The following is a 16,525-nucleotide window of genomic DNA, read 5'->3' on the forward strand; positions in this document are numbered from 1 at the left end:
AAACTGTACTCCCTCTATTTTTTAATAGATGACGCCGTTGACTTTTTCTCGTATGTTTGACCATTCGTTTTATTTAAAAATTTTATGCAAATGTACAAGATATAAATCACACTTAAAGTACAATGAGTGATAAAACAACTCATAACAAAGTAAATTATAATTACGTAAATTTTTTGAATAAGACGAATGGTCAAACATGTGAGAAAAAGTTAACGGCGTCAACTGTACTGCAATTTATATTTTTTTTCTATTCTAAAACTGTTTGGAGTGCTGAAATTATATGAGTTTTGTACTAGTATATCTAAAAAAACAAGATGATACAGTTGAGATGGAAGGGAGAAGAAATTGTGGGTTCCAAGTGGGGGGCCCTAATCGATCTCTGTTTGAAAAGAGCCAAGAGAAAACGATGTATCATTTCTCTTCTCCGTGTACATGGAAACAGGAACAGTATATGCAGTACATTCCAGCGAAAAGGAGGCATCATGGCACACCAATCTTGTGTGCAGCCAAAGCAGGTCGTAAAGAAAGCGTGGTCTAACTCACGGGGCGCTTTTAATCAAAACTGCAGGATTAGGCGATGGTCACATGCGATGCGAGGTAGTATAGTAACAAGTCACCATAATTAAGATCTGGTTCAATGGCCCCAGCCTTGAAAGCATCCATCCACTCCACATACTGGATGAGGCACTGGATCTAACTGAGCTATAGTAGCTAAGTTACAGTGAAGTGACTAATTAAGTACTTACTTAGCATCAAGTATTATTTGTCATGATTAGTCAATATATGGTAATTACAACAGAGACAAAATGGAGCAGCAAGAGCAGCAGAGGAGATGTTATCTCTCTCTCTCTCTCTCTCTCTCTCTCTCTCTGTGTGTTTTCACCTAGAAGAAAAGCTAACCAATATCCAAGTGACAAAACGAAAGAAGAAACTACAGAGGAGGAGGTGCTCATTTCATTTCCAAGCTTCTGAAGTCGAGCATGGCTGTCCTGAGTCCCAGGAAGCTGCTGCACTTGCAGTCTGTGCTCTTGGGGAGCCCCAGGCTGCAGCTGAAGCAGACGCCGGTCTCCCTCTTCACCGGCTTCATCATCATGGGCTCTTCTTGGGAAGGGAGGCTGATGCAGAGGTCCAGATTGAGGTCAGGGCACTTGAGTGGCTTCCCATGGCCCCAATCGGCGGCTGCCTGCTGCTCCTGTGCCACTGTCACCGCCTTCGGCTGATGAGGATGGTCCTCTCGCCGGAACACGGCGGCCTTGTCGTCCCTCGCCGCCGCCGCGGCCGCCTCGAATGATATGGTGATGTTGGACGCGCTGTCGTTGATCGGCCGGTGTGTCACCGGGTCGATGCCACGGCTCAGCAGCTTCCTCCTGATGTGCGTGTTCCAGTAGTTCTTGATCTCGTTGTCCGTTCTTCCTGGCAACCTCCCGGCTATCAGAGACCATCTGCATCAAACAGGAGTAGCAACAACAACAACAACAAACAACCGTTTTAGCAATCAGAACAGTATCAAACACGAGCTCTTTATATATAAAAACTGAAACTGATACAACTCATATTCATGCATGCAAATCCTAGTATCATTGAGATGAACACACGTACTTGTTGCCTAAAAGGCTGTGAAGCTTGATGATCAGCTCATCCTCCTCCTCGGTGAAGTTGCCGCGCTTGAGGTCAGGCCGGAGGTAGTTGATCCACCGGAGGCGGCAGCTCTTGCCACAGCGGAGGAGGCCGGCGGCCTTGGGCAGCGATCGCCAGCAACCTTCGCCGTGCGCCTTGATGTAGGCAATGAGCCGGTCATCTTCCTCCTTGGTCCATGCTCCCTTGTTGGTGTGTGCCTTCTCGCAGCACGGTGACCTCCCCATGAAGACGATGAAGCTTTCTTGATTCTTTCCTTTCTTCTGCTGCCTCGGTGGGTTGTTTCAGTGGAAGTTGCTGCTGCTGCTGCTGCTGCTGTTGCTGGGCAGCAAATGGGTGGGTGGATTTTTATAGGGACTTGACTCAATTGGGGAGGTCTTCTAGAGGCTGAGTTGGTGAGAAAAAGGTTAGGCTGGTAGGCCTCCTCCTTGCACAGGTCATGGCATCATCACTGGATTACCAGCTTAATTTTACCTGCAAAGCCAAAGCGAAGAGGACACACAGGCAGCAGCCGTGGAGCCTCTGCCTGATAAAACCCTTCAAGGTAGGTGTAAAGTGAGGTAAGCCAGCAGCGCCCAACCGTGGGCTTAGGCAGATGATGGTGTTGACACTGCCAGCCCTGATGGCTGACGCCTACCTCCTCTTCTCTTCCATCCCTTTGGCGCTCTCGGTTTTAACAGCTAACTAACTGCATCATCTGATCATCTCCACCACGCCACCATCACCACTATTGATGCTTCATTCCCCTTCCATGTCTCTGATTTGTTCCTAGTTAGGTTCAGCTACTTTTTTGTGGGGGACAAATCCATTTTACCACCCTGAAATATCGTGTTTTTTTTCTAAAAGCCCCTTAACTCGAAAACCGGGTATTGAATCTTCTCGGCTATTGAAACCGTTCGACTTATCCACTGTGTTCAAACCAAAGGATTCCCATTTGCCTACATGAGCAGATCAAGAGGTGAGTACTTCATGGAGGTTGTTTCCATTCTCCGACAGAATTATGTCAACATGAAAATGATTTGTGCCGTATACCACGCACATAGTAGTAGAGTGGTTGTATACGGGTCATCCTTGTATTTTAAAAAAATGAAATACCATGCCCTGATCTCACCAGCTCTAAAATTCTAGCGTTTCATCATTTAACAAGGAAAATATTTTGGTGCACCAGTACAAACCCATGAGCTTATTAAACACAGGGTGAGGTCCTAAACAACGGAAACCCTGATCATAGACTTTTTCCTTAGTTTATTCTTCAATAAAATAGGATAAACCGGAATAGGTATCTTGCAGTCACACTGCCTAAATGAATATTATTTGCCACCCACCTTATTTCTTTATTTTCTCTATAATAATTCTGCTTCCAGAATCATAGCTATTGTCATGCTCCCATCAAACTAATTTCATGTGGAACTTTCTGTTTTATACTCTAATATAAGTTGGTTCATCTGTTTGGTCAACCCTAGATTAAAAATTCACCAAACTCATCAGTCTTGCACCTGCTTCATATTTCTTTCTGTAACAAGGCAGATCATGGATATCATTATTTATATCAGATCATTAATTATATACACAAAACTGCATGGTGATAGATTAACATTATCTTTAATCCTTAATAGGAATATAAACTATGATCTGGACCCCCTCCACTTCTTTAACATGTGTTTTCGGTTGCTTAGCAGAGTACAGAGCGGTTCACATATTAATATGTACTGTACTAACTAAAAGGCCGTGGACATCAGGAAGCAGATGAAATTATGATTTGGTTAGATACTTCAATGGACCCATAAATGCTACTAGTTAGGAGGAACTTACATATCCATGACAAATTCCAGATGGGCTTACATATTATTTGTATACCTAATATATTCTTGTGGATGGTTACCAAACTATGGACCATAGTTGGTTGGGTGTAAGGAGAGGAAATATCCGAAACCATTAGCTTCAGTTGGGGCCAGAATGATTGGGACTTCACACTCCACAATGGTCCTCAATATGATAGGAAATGCTTAAGTTCTTGATATCACCACCTTCATTTCTTAGCTGTAGGAATCGAGTGATTACAACCCTTGATCCAATTCCAATACTGTTCTTTTTAGTGTATGAGTGGAATGAATTGACATGTGTGTGATGTTTTCTGCTGATTCAAGGGTACTTAAGCAAAACTAACAAATATTTACATGTTAATGAACTAGCATGCTAGACTTGCTTCAAATTAGTTCAGTTTTATCCAGAACTATAGCTAATGATGGATTTTACTTTGAAATTCTTATGGAAATCAAACTGCTAGTTTTATTTTCAATAGTGATTTCAGCTATTCTATAATGAAATTGATATGGACTCTTTACCTTGTGCTTTTAACAATTTTTGAATTCCACATTTTCTAAATTATATTTCGAAGTGAACTCTTCGTTTTAATCTAGACCCACCAGCAATCAACGGTGAAAATTTCTTTCTTTCCCTCATTAACACGGTAATTTCTAGGCCTTAGAGTTAAGAACAGACACAGATGCTCTTTTGAACTTTGTTTTTAATAATGTAATAGAGTAGAGAGATAGGCATATCATTTTCGCAAAAATGGCTAATGTTAAATTTCTAACATTAAATCTATAACAAGAGATTTATATGAAAATACATTTCAACAATGTACAGCAAGGGTCATCTATCAACTAGCTGTTCATGCAAATCAGAAAGCAACTAAGCATTAGACACCAAACTTCTCTATTGCATAGTTATCAATCACTAATCCTCATTATTGTTTCTAAGTAGCAATAAGCTAGTTGGCCATAAATCAAGTTTAGTGTCCTGTCAGTTTGTTATCCACCACAGTTTAATACACTCTTAAATAGGCTCCCAGTTTGGTGCATTGAATTTAATCAAATAAACCATTTTGGTTGTACCCTAATCACCACCTCACTAGCAAAAGTAGTGCAATCACTGAAAAAAAAACGCATTAGCCTCAGTTCTTTAGTTGTTAAATGGTAGGCAGTAGTTCTAGAAAGCATGAAGGCTGATGGAAAAAGGAGGGTAGGGAAATGGTTTGTGTAGCTGAGGTGGTGTGTCGGTTATGTGCAGTTGTTCTACCTTCCACTTCTTAGCCACACACTTGTGGTGGAAGCCTCCTTCTCCAGGCTGGGCTGTTCTGAGTTAGGGGGAAGGGAAAGAAGGCAAGGAGAGAGGTAGGTCTAAGTCGCTCTTTTGTTGTTTTCTCTTCAAGGGGGGCATGGGCAATTAGCTATCCCCACCACATGGCACCAGCACAACACCACCTATCTATAACTCCTCTCCCCCAACTCCCTCTTTGTTTCCCCAACCTACATGCCCCTTATATGCCTGCATAAAGCTCCAAACTCCCAGTGCCATCGTCCTTTTCACCCACAATCTTCTCTCTAACTACCAGTCCTTTGCATTCTTCTTCCATGCATTGGCTAGTAGCGGATTAGGTGTGGTGTTGGTCTCCTGGACTTCAAGCCAAATTCATCAGCTAGTAGTTTCCTATGGTTGACCATAAACTCAGATTTTACTGAGTTCAATGTTGTTTTACAGAATAATTCAAGATTAATAGTAGTAAAAATTACAACAAAAGGGTCTAGCAGTTATAATTGTTGTTCTGACTGCAGGAGAATTTTCAGTCTTCACATAGATGATTGGCATAAGAAGACTTTCAATACAAGTACACTACCAGAGACTTTGACTGTCTTTAAAGTTAAACAAATAGAACAAAATGGGCTAGAAAAACACTAAGCCCTAGACCTATGTTCGTAGTTCCATATAGCAGGTCAATACTTTTTTCAATGGAACGAGGACATGGAGAAGATTAAGACTTATGTGAACTTGGACTCATGAAAGAAATGTGAAGTTTACCTTGACTTGCTTTAGCAATTTTGCCCCCATAGAGAATCTCTGGTAACATGCAACAAGCAGTTTACTTAAAAGCTCTAGTTGCTGATCAAAACAGGCAGTCCACATATACTTCAAAAATTACCTTTAATTTGTATTAGTGTACAAGATGCAAAAATGGTTGCACATGCTCACTGATCATTTCTACTTACCCTATCAAAAGAAATTCTTGTAGATATCTACATAACCAGCATTTGAACACAAGGTTCAGAGTTAAAATGAAACTTACATCCAATATAACCCCATTCTTTCTGTAGTTTCTGAGGCTCCTTCAGTGCTTCCATCAGAAAGTTAATGTCGAAAGTTTCTCCAACTTCATTTGAACGTGACTGAAGATATGGCTGTAGAAAGAAGATGTCAGAAATCCATGTATCCTAAATTCCGAATCTCATTTAGCTTTTAGAGAATTAATTTCAAATGAAAAGGAGTTGGATGCATCTCTTCTTGTTGTCACATATTCCACTGCCCATGGAACAAAATTTCTAATTATGTAGTGCCACTCTTGGCTGGTACCAACAAATGGTATGTGAAACTAAATGGCAAGTTGTAGCACAATACCATGTTTTTACAGCTCCAACTTAGCTCAAACAGAGTAGCATAACGAACTAAAGCTGAAATAGCAACAAAGCAATTCATTGATGATTTACAAATCTAGCTAGACATGAATGTTTGGTCAGGCTGATCCATCTGCGAGCTAATACAAATAGCAGATATCATTTCCTTTCTAGTGAATCAGTTTGTCCTTTTTTAACTACTGATAGACCAACTCGTTTTCAGTTTAGTACAGAAGCATCTTCCAATAAAACAAATAAAATACATAGTATTTCCTCAGCTGCTGGGTATTATTGGTGGTTGAATAATTGATTGGCCCAGGAATACTCAGGAAATCTTGGAGAATGCACATGCAAATAAATAAAGGGAAAATTTTGTACTATATATTAGTATTACACTGAAACTTTGATTATTTTATCAAATGAGAGGCTGACAGCTATGTAATTTCCACAATACATAAATGTTCGATTATCCAACTGAGCGACACTCCCATTATAGTATTATACTAACTTGGCCAACATAAAGGCAATTGCGATTTGTTTGGCATAATATTGAATTTAATTTCCTAAGATCCAATGGAAGAACATCCTTTTGTACATCTATGTGTCCTTGAACAGTTTCTCCTTCCTCACTATAACTATTACCCATACTCGAGTTTGTAAGAGTCATTCCTGAACAATTTTCCCACTTTCAGCTATAGTTGATCATGGACTTCAGGTGCCTGCAGCTCATCCCAATCATTATATCTAGGTTCTAGCCAGAGGCAAGTACAAATTTTTATTATTGTCTGAATACAGAGAGAGCACAGGTCGCCAGTTGAAACTATAGTCCTATATCAACATACATAGCACCTTTTGGTGTATTGTCTGCATGCTAGTATGTAATGTGCCTAAGAGGGCAAATTAGTGATGTTTATAAGTCCAGAGGATCCTCAGAATTTCAGCTCTCCTTTATAAACATAAAAAGAATGCATCAAATGTGGAGCGACAGTTGATGAGGGCATAAGAAAGCAGCTTGCAGCCTCATAGCAATTTAGTACATGATTAGGGTCTTGCAGATGTGAGAAATCTTTATTTTGTAAGGTATCTTTTACCAATTCTTTTAAGGCGCCACGATAATGAGAAATGGAGTTAGAATTAGATTTACTGTTGTGACATCATGTTACGGAAATGTGGTGGATATTGAGGGGGAAAGGTTTAATGGAAAATCGGGTGTTCTGATCCAATTTGCAATCTTTGTCAGTGTTACTGGTCAGACTTGATTTCTTTTTTTGTCCAAAAGACTTAATTCACGAAAGGAAGATGAAGGCATTGAAACCAGAAAACCTACAATGTCAACAGTACCCATGATGAACTTACCTCTTAAAATGTATTTAGCCATTAGCTTTCGTTGCCATTTAGCATTATATGTGGGCTTTTCATTTGTATCACATGGGTCATGTCAACATACAACCCAAGAAAAAAACAATACATGCAACTTGCTTAGAAATTTTGGTCACAAATATGACTCCAGAGCTACCACAGTATCACAAAATGGGTTCTACAGAACAGGGACATTTTTGTAGACATCGATGCAGATGAGCATAATTGGGGTGCTATTATACACTAGGGCAGAAAATATACATAGGCAACTGGCAACCACCGAGTACCAACTACAACAGATTCAAGAACACAATTATGAACACAGTTAAGCAAAGTGAGTACTGTGTCCAATGAAACAACACAATTAAGTATTACTGGAACCGAATGTGGATTACTTACATTCTGCAGGGGCACGTTTCTCAGACCAGAAACCAAAACTTCAGAAATGGGAAGCTGCTAAGAGGATTTCTGCTCCTCACTCCCGTACAGTTGAACCTGCGCGATCATTTCAACACCGTAGGAACAAACATAAGCAAAATAATAATAATAATAATAATAATAATAATAATAATAATAATAATAATAATAATAATAATAATAATAATAATAATAATAATAATAACACATCGCACTTGTCAGTGCACCACCACATCAACGGAATGGCCTTACCAACTCACATTTGCACCGCACGAGGACAGGCAGCCGCTTTCAACCCACACGCCCATCAAGCCTGCGGCTGTAGAGGCATAGCTTGCAGACATAGCTTGCTGTCCACTACCCAGGATGATGGGCGCGTAGAGGCTTGAAGCCCCAACCTCTCCATGCCTTGCTGCGCTCCGGCATTTCGTCAAACACCAGACGGGCCCATCTCCCATTCTCCACCACCGCTCCCTAGCACACGAGAGAGACGACGAAGAATACATCCGCAGCCACCGCGACTCCACAGTTCACCGCGACACATGCCGCGCAGGCCCAGCGACCGGCGGCGCCGCCGCGAGCGCCCGCCACGGCCAGCCACGAGAGAGCGAGAAGGCGAGAATGCGAGAATGGCGGCGAGTAGAAGAAATGAAATAAAGTCTAATATGACTCCCCCGACTATAGCTCGAACTAGGCCAGAAGGGCTAGGCGTTAAATGGGCCGGAATTATCTGGCCCGCAGATCCAGCACGAGAGGTTTCCAACGGCTAGTTTTTTCGCAAACGGCTAGTTCGGGCAACGGTCGGGGAACCCAAGCTTGGATTCATATATCTCCTGTGGAAGGGAATCCAATGCCTAGTAGTAGTCGAGCACAAGCCGCTCCGCCGCCACCTCCTCCTCTCAGCTCCGCCGCCGCTGCCTCCTCCTCCTCCGTTCTCGGGTCGACAGCGACGATGATGCAGCAGCAGCAGCAGCAGGAGACGTGGCTCGCGGCCGCCGCGGCGGTGGGGCTCCGGCCGACCAAGTCGGCACCCTGCTCGCCCATCAAGCCTGCGGAGTCGTCGGCGTCGGCTGCGGCGGCGGCGGCCATGCTCCGGACCAACTCCGACTCCTTCCACGTCGCCCACAAGGTCCCCGTCGGCGACACGCCGTACGTGCGCGCCAAGCGCGTCCAGGTACGTGATTGCGAGCGAGCGTTCTTGATGGTGGTTTGGATTGGGATTGGGTTGTGATGGTGGTGGTGATTCGGCAGCTGGTGGACAAGGATCCGGAGAAGGCGATCGCGCTGTTCTGGGCGGCGATCAACGCCGGCGACCGGGTGGACAGCGCGCTCAAGGACATGGCCATCGTGATGAAGCAGCAGAACCGCGCGGAGGAGGCCATCGAGGCCATCAAGTCGCTGCGAAGCCGCTGCTCCGACCAGGCGCAGGAGTCCCTCGACAACATCCTCCTCGACCTCTACAAGGTTCAATCCCCCTCTTCCCCTTCTCGCCATTGCTCTGCAACAATGCGCGCAGCAAGCTGATGCGTGTCGATGAATCTGAGCAGAGATGCGGGCGGCTGGACGACCAGATCTCGCTGCTCAAGCACAAGCTGCAGCTCATCCACCAGGGCCACGCCTTCAACGGCAAGCGCACCAAGACGGCGCGTTCGCAGGGCCGCAAGTTCCAGGTCACCCTGGAGCAAGAAGCAACCAGACTTCTTGTAAGAACCCACACATCCTCTCATGGATTCGTCTCTTGCAATGCAAATCTTGCTCATCTTGTTCTTGGGTGTGTGTGCAGGGAAATCTGGGGTGGGCGCTGATGCAGAAGGAGAACTACACGGAGGCGGAGGGGGCGTACCGGAGGGCGCTGCTGATCGGGCCGGACAACAACAAGATGTGCAACCTGGGGATCTGCCTGATGAAGCAGGGGCGCGTGCTGGAGGCCAAGGACGTGCTCAAGCAGGTGCGGCCGGCGGGGGTGGACGGCCTCCGCGGCGCCGACTCGCACCTCAAGGCGTACGAGCGCGCGCAGGAGATGCTCCGGGACCTCGAGGCCAAGCTCGTCGGCCGCCGCCTCCCGCGCGCCGGCGACCAGCTCGTCGACAAGAGCTGGCTCTTCGACGCGCTGCTGCTCGGCTCCTCCTCCAGCATCTGGCAGCCGCAGCCGTGCATCGACCACATGCTGCCCCCGCCCCCGCCGCCGCCGCGCGACCAGTTCGCCGACGAGAACGCCGCCGCCGCCGCCGCCAACAAGAAGGCGGCCGCGGCCGCGCTGCAGCCCAACATCCTCCGGGTCGACGCGCAGCCGTTCTACTCGCTGCGCATGCCGCCGCTGGCGACGAAGCCACAGAACATTCAGCAGAAGCCGCCGACGCCGCAGCCGCAGGTGCACGATCCGATGGGCAACCTGAAGAGGACACGGTCCGGCAACGCCATGGACAAGGCGGCGGCGGCAGCTGCCGGACCAGTGGAGAAAGAACCGATCAACGACGAGAACAGCGGGAGGAGGAAGTCACTCTCCGCCGAGGAAAGATGGCCGGAGCTGCCCGACCACAGCGCGTTCGACGAGGCCCTCGTCGCGGCGGTCCTCGCCCCGGTCCTCGATGACTCCGCCGCCGCCGCCGCAGAACGGAACGACAATTGCTGCAAGCCGGCGCCGCCGGCGGGCTGCGACACGAGCCCGGCGATGAAGGAGAAGATCGGGAAGAGGCTGAGGATCTTCCAGGACATCACACAGACACTGAACACTTTCTGATTTGAGTTCTTGATTTTTTTTTCTTTTCTTTGCAACTCACAGCAGCAGCCGTGGCGACGCCGCGAAGGAGATGGGCTTGTTCTCCTGCGAGCTTTCTATGTCGCCGCTAAGTTAATTTAGGATTCGATTGGGTTTTAGTTCGCTGATGATTCTTGATTTGATTTTTTTTAACACACCCTAATAACAGCTGATTGCTCACTTTCTTCAGCTTGACACCAAAGCTCTTCTTGTAACAGAACACGATTGATTTTCATCTTGTTCTAATTCAGTTTGTTAACAGTTGAATAACAAAGTGTCATTAATTTATCTTTGCTGTGTTTGTTTGGACTCAATTTCTGAATTGATCTCACTTAAACTGTCATTTCATAGCTGGCCACAAAACAGTTGAACATCCTTCCTGATGACACTTGTTTCTGAAAACTTTATTCCTGATGCTATTGATTCTGCTGTTGAGCAATTGCAAATCAATGTTTAGAACCCAACCAATCTCTACTTGGTTTTCTTAGAAGACTCGTAGAGGTAACCTGCGATAACTACTACGGCTGCAGCAACTGCGACCCCAAACGCACTCTGCGCGAGTGTAGCAGCAGCCGTTGAACCATCTGATTTTGCAGAGCTACGTGGAGCGAACCCAAGTTCGGAGAGCTTCTTGTGTGATTCAGCGTAGTCCTTGAAGAAGGCATCCTCATCCTGCCATTTGAGGATAGGAGTTGTAGGTATATTCTGAGGCATCCATGTAGCTCTGAATAGGATACATCATCTATCATTTACCTTCGCGTAATGATCCACAAAGCGCCTGAATTCAGGATCTTCCAGGAGAGCCCTGTCAGTTGGAAGTTTCAAAAGTCCCTCTGATTCCTCCCTCAGCAGTTCTCTAAATGAATATGGAGAAAAATGTCATCAATCTCTCATCACTAGTTCCCAAAGCAAACGTATGATAGATGGTTTAACATTGAGCTTACAGGAAGTAAGAGTTGTCAAACTTAAGTGGTTCCTTGGTCCATGCACCGTCAAATCCAGATCTTTCAGGATGTGCCTTTCCCTGTGAGAAACAATCCTGGCAGTGTGATGATACAAATAATTACCAGGTGCTTATATTCAAATGGAGAACGAAATTATCACCAGGGTGTGGCCACCAGATAGAGCTACAATTAGGGGTGAAAACGGTACGGAAACGGACGGAAACCATCTTTATCGTTTTCGTTTTCATATTTTTTTTCGGAATCGGAATCGGAATCGGAAACCCCGGATACGAAAACGGAATCGAATATTATCAAAACCGAAAACGGAGCGAAAACGAACCGGCGCGAATACGGTAACAAAAATTTATTGGAATAAAAAACCCCTCAAACTGATAAATCCAATTGAATAAATTATCTATGTTTAAAATAATAATGTTGTTGATAAATCCCAATGTAAGACAAAAAATATTCTTATGTAATTTTAGATTTGCATAACAAATATTTTTTAAAAAAATAAAAGCCAAACACCATGGTATTCACTATTTAGTGCTTAAAAAAAGAATCTAGGGTATTTCAGTCACAAAATTTCTGGTAATTCCAAGAAAATTTCTGGAAAGTTTCCGACCGATTCTGAGTTCCGACGGAAACTGCCCTTATCATTTCCGATTCCGTTTCCGGGAAAATATTTCCGAATTTGTTTCCGTTTCCGAAAAATTCCGACCGACAAATTCCGTTTTCGAAAATAGGTCCGGTATCCGGAAAGTTTCCGTACCGTTTTCACCCCTAGCTACAATATCCTTGTCAGTCAATCCCATTTGATAAAAGATGTCTCTTAAATGTGGTGCACCTAACCAGCAAACAAGAAAGAGTAATCAAAATTTATGCCTCGCGGCCTCGGTGAATATGACCTAAGCAGACAAAATAGAATAATAGTAGATGTTCAACAGTTGTACAAAGCCTACTGCAAAGGTAAACCATAAAATTTGAGAAGTGGTAGCCTCAATATGACATGCGAAAAGGCCAATACACTGACGGTTAACCAAGAATTCAACCTGAAGAATATTCTTTTGCGCTCAGAAGAAATACTCCTGAACAAATGTGTATATTGGATGGCTCATGCAAAGCAACCGCTACTGTAACATGTTGATCATTAACAATGCAGCAATAGTTCAACTAGAGGACATATGCTTCTAGTGGATAATTCATTCTAAGTTCTCAACAAGAATATATCTATATTCAGCATAATGAGAAGGCTTTAGTAATAACCTTTCTTCGCATCAGGAAGACGTCCTTCTCGCGGGCAAACTGATGAGTCCTGATTACATTACAAATCAGTTACATAGTGAACAAGGCAAAGATAATGCATCCGTCTACAAGGAAATGACATTTCATTTACCCTTCTTCCAGGAACAAAGTCAACGGTTGGACCTCCAGTAACTTCAACTGCAACCACTCCAGCAAGCTGAGAAGTAAAAATAATCCTGGTTAGTTCATCAAAATATCATGAGTAAATTTCACAGAACTACAGGTATTTTGCATAATTTATCACAAAACTATATATTTAAGAGCTTGTTTCACAAAACTACAGATTTAGTATGTCCGTTTATCACAAAACTACAGGTACTTTGTACAATCTATCACAAAACTACAGATTTAAAAACTTGTTTCACAAAACTATAGATTTCGTGTATTCGTTTATCATAGAACTACAGATTTAGTGTCTTCATTTATCACAAAACTACAAATTTAGTGTCTCCATTATCACAAAACTACAGGTTAAAACCTGTAGTTTTGTGATAAATGAAGATATTAAATCTGCAGTTTTGTGAAACAAGTTCTTAAATCTGTAGTTTTGTGATATATTGTGCATAATACTTGTAGTTTTGTGATAAACGAAGATATTAAATCTGTAGTTTTGTGAAATAAGTTCTTAAATCTGTAGTTTTGTGATAGATCATACAAAGTATATGTAGTTTTATGAAATTTACTCAAATATCATTTCAATTCTACTATGAAGAATCATGCAAAAGCAATGATGTAACCGCAGATAATCCCTTATTTTGCCAAAAGTTTTCCGACATTTATATATGTTTAAGTAGTACAAATTTTATATTTTTATTAGAAGTACTTCTGTGCTATCATGATTTTGTAGGTCAATGTTTAACTCTGGACACATTGTCAGGTCAAATGACTTGTAAAATCAATAGAGGGAGTACCATGCCAAAAAAAAATCAATATCAGAAATTTTATTACTCTCTTGAGGCTATATAGAAACAAGAAACACAATGGAGGAATCCAGAGTACCTGATAAAGATCAGCATAAGTGATATTTGGATGCTTTCGCTTAATAGGCTCTGTCAGAAAATAAGACAACCAGATAAGTGGTAATCATGACACAATTTATTAAAGAACCATTGAAGTAAAATGACTTGGCAACCAATAATGTTCTGTACAGAAGAACGAATTACTCAATGAAGTCATCAGAATGGTGTTACAATTTTCCAAGGTCAAGTAGTAAACAGAAGCAAAAGCTTCCGGTGATAAAAGTGAAGAGGGAAGAGACCACCGTAATCAAGTTTCAAAGCTACTAGGCTACTACAAGAGAAGGAACAAGATCAGTAACACATCAATTAATCTTCTTAAAATGATCGGCAACAAGTGAGGATTGCCTACACAAGGACAAACAAGTAGAAAATTATGTAGCTACAAGGTCAATGATATTGCAAAGTACACACCAAGGAGATCAATGGCAATTTTTAGTCCAGCATTTGAACCATGAGTGTACTCTTCCTCATGCCTAATTGAACCATTTGCACCCCTAGTTTTTGTTTTTGCATCATATGTGCCAGCATCATGCCATCTGCAAGTACAGAAGATAAAGTCTCCACATGAAAAAGAGAATGGCAAAGTAACTATCTAACAAGGAAGATAAACATGGAAGCTTCATGGAGGAACACACACCAAATGACTGACTGAGAAGCCAAAATCATACTACTAAAGATTTTTATTTTTGGGGGGGTTGCCCTTACTAGTTACTACTTTGGCATGTGGACATAAGTGCATAACAAGGTATGTGTCGCCAAAAACACTAGTATCAATTATCACAAAGATGGCGAAACAACTTGTTCTGGTGCTGTAATGAATATAAAATTTTGGTACTAAGTGTCCAAAAGGGACAACATGCTGCCCTTGACCCTCCAATTCCAAGTATGCATATACTCGTATCAGACTAAGATACTAGCATCCAATCCCCGGTGAGAAAGGCACGGATTCTTTTTTTTCTTTTGAAATATAAGCAGGAGTGTTGCCTATTTCATTAATAGAGAAGGATCGCAAGGTTCAAACAAAATATGTAAATATATATGAGGCCTCAAAGGTAAGAAATATAGAAGCTTTATTCTCGCAAAGGTAAAAACTAAAAACTCCTCCAATTACATAATATGACTATGACGATGCAGAGTTCAGTTCTTTTGGAGGAAGAATGAAACAAGATTCATGGATGGAAGCAAGAAAAAGAGAAAGAGGTAAGGAAGTGAGACACAAAGGAATCAAGTGCCATTTGACGGTAGAAATGCAGAGCCTAATCCTCCTCCAAATCCGATTGTAGGATTCCGCTTGCCCCAGTGACAGATTACACGGTCAGTCCACAGAAACCATCCTGATCAAGCCTTTGGACCACCATTCTTTTTTACTATGAAAACGTGGCCCTAGCTCCAAAAGGTGTATGGACGACCATCTCAAGACTATTACTACCTCCGTTTTTTAATAGATGACGCCGTTGACTTTTTCTCACATGTTTGACCATTCGTCTTATTCAAAAAATTTACGTAATTATAATTTATTTTGTTATGAGTTGTTTTATCACTCATAGTACTTTAAGTATGATTTATATCTTATGCATTTGCATAAATTTTTTGAATAAGACGAATGGTCAAACATGTGAGAAAAAGTCAACGGCGTCATCTATTAAAAAACGGAGGGAGTATATGATATTCAGCGTGAGTTCGTAGATTCTCAAAGTACTTACTTCTGTGCTGTTGCTAGAAAATGGGGCTACATTACATTCACATATATAACCTGCCTGCCGATTGAGAATATGTCAGTATGTCACCATTCTCCCCCAAATTCCATTCCCCCAAGAAAATTAAGCCTTTCCTCATACTAGGATGTGGTGGCCCTCCTGGGATCCAGGAAGGCATTTCAATTGCTAGCAAACTTGTGTGGCCGTGCAACAACCTTGCAGCTAGCAACCAACAGTACCGTGAATCAGTGATGGCTTGGAGAGCGAGCACTCTGCACTTCCTATGATAACTTCAGAATCCCCGAGCTGTAAAGATAATTATGGCTAGCACGCAGTCACCGACGAATTAACCCCCTAGCTACAAACACCCAAAGCAGGCAAGCACTGAAGAACAACTGCTCGTCCAGCTCGATCCGACACTCGATCGATCGATCAGTATAAACCCCCGCACGAGTAAATCGACCGAATCAAAAAAGCACAGCGAGAGAGAGGGGTGTGAGGATCGGTTACGGACGCGAGGCGGAGCATGATGGGGGCGCAGCCCTTGGAGGCGATGAGCGCGCGGAGGTCGCGGCGCGCCCCCTCGACCTGTCGCAGGTACTCCGCGTCCACCACCGGAGCCGCCATGGTGACCGGCCGCGCGCGGGGTCGTCGCCGGCGGCGGCGGAAGCGGGGCGGCTTGGCGTGGAGACAAGCCGAGGAGACGAGGAGTGGAAACGTGGAAGCGGCAGAGGAAGGCGGCGGCGACGACGACGACGACGAAGAGGAGTAGTAGAGGAGATAACGTGATGGGTTGTCTTTGGCAGTTGGGCTAGCCCATTGGTGGGCCCACTCCTTTACCGGCCGAACGAACTAGTCGTGGCTGGTGACGTCACTTGTAATTCGTTGGGGGGGGGGAATAAGTCTATTTTGCCTCTTTAAATAGTTTTTGCTCTTGATT

At 43.5% G+C, this 16,525-nt stretch overlaps 3 protein-coding genes and 1 non-coding gene across 5 annotated transcripts; 1 reads left to right on the top strand and 3 right to left on the bottom strand.

Moving 5' to 3' along the window:
- Positions 1-727: 727 nt before the first annotated feature.
- LOC136351119 (myb-related protein Hv1-like) lies at positions 728-1,958 on the bottom strand. Its single transcript, XM_015756536.3, has 2 exons — positions 1,600-1,958; positions 728-1,442 (listed from the first exon to the last, which is right to left on the bottom strand). Exons 1-2 carry the CDS (start codon positions 1,860-1,862, stop codon positions 950-952), a joined length of 756 nt encoding a protein of 251 aa, XP_015612022.1. The 5' UTR covers positions 1,863-1,958; the 3' UTR covers positions 728-949.
- Positions 1,959-2,435: 477 nt separating this feature from the next.
- Positions 2,436-8,499, bottom strand: LOC9271088 (uncharacterized). 2 transcript variants are annotated; one of them, XR_010734998.1, is made up of 5 exons: positions 8,115-8,499; positions 7,845-7,940; positions 5,762-5,873; positions 5,497-5,535; positions 2,436-2,573 (listed from the first exon to the last, which is right to left on the bottom strand). It is a non-coding gene; the product is annotated as an uncharacterized protein (transcript). The 2 variants fall into 2 exon arrangements; XR_010734997.1 differs by lacking the exons at positions 2,436-2,573; positions 5,497-5,535 and having other exon boundaries at positions 5,603-5,873.
- A 215-nt stretch (positions 8,500-8,714) lies between these two features.
- Positions 8,715-10,908, top strand: LOC4347712 (protein POLLENLESS 3-LIKE 2). The gene is made up of 4 exons (XM_015756535.3): positions 8,715-9,036; positions 9,114-9,326; positions 9,410-9,565; positions 9,646-10,908. Exons 1-4 carry the CDS (start codon positions 8,815-8,817, stop codon positions 10,600-10,602), a joined length of 1,548 nt encoding a protein of 515 aa, XP_015612021.3. The 5' UTR covers positions 8,715-8,814; the 3' UTR covers positions 10,603-10,908.
- A 34-nt stretch (positions 10,909-10,942) lies between these two features.
- Positions 10,943-16,327, bottom strand: LOC9269342 (probable L-ascorbate peroxidase 4, peroxisomal). The gene is made up of 10 exons (XM_015756537.3): positions 16,100-16,327; positions 14,300-14,424; positions 13,869-13,918; positions 12,961-13,026; positions 12,831-12,879; positions 12,346-12,411; positions 11,725-11,747; positions 11,565-11,644; positions 11,374-11,476; positions 10,943-11,292 (listed from the first exon to the last, which is right to left on the bottom strand). Exons 1-10 carry the CDS (start codon positions 16,210-16,212, stop codon positions 11,092-11,094), a joined length of 876 nt encoding a protein of 291 aa, XP_015612023.1. The 5' UTR covers positions 16,213-16,327; the 3' UTR covers positions 10,943-11,091.
- Positions 16,328-16,525: the final 198 nt, after the last annotated feature.

Source organism: Oryza sativa, chromosome 9, assembly GCF_034140825.1.
Source record: "Oryza sativa Japonica Group chromosome 9, ASM3414082v1".
Lineage (NCBI taxonomy): Eukaryota > Viridiplantae > Streptophyta > Magnoliopsida > Poales > Poaceae > Oryza > Oryza sativa.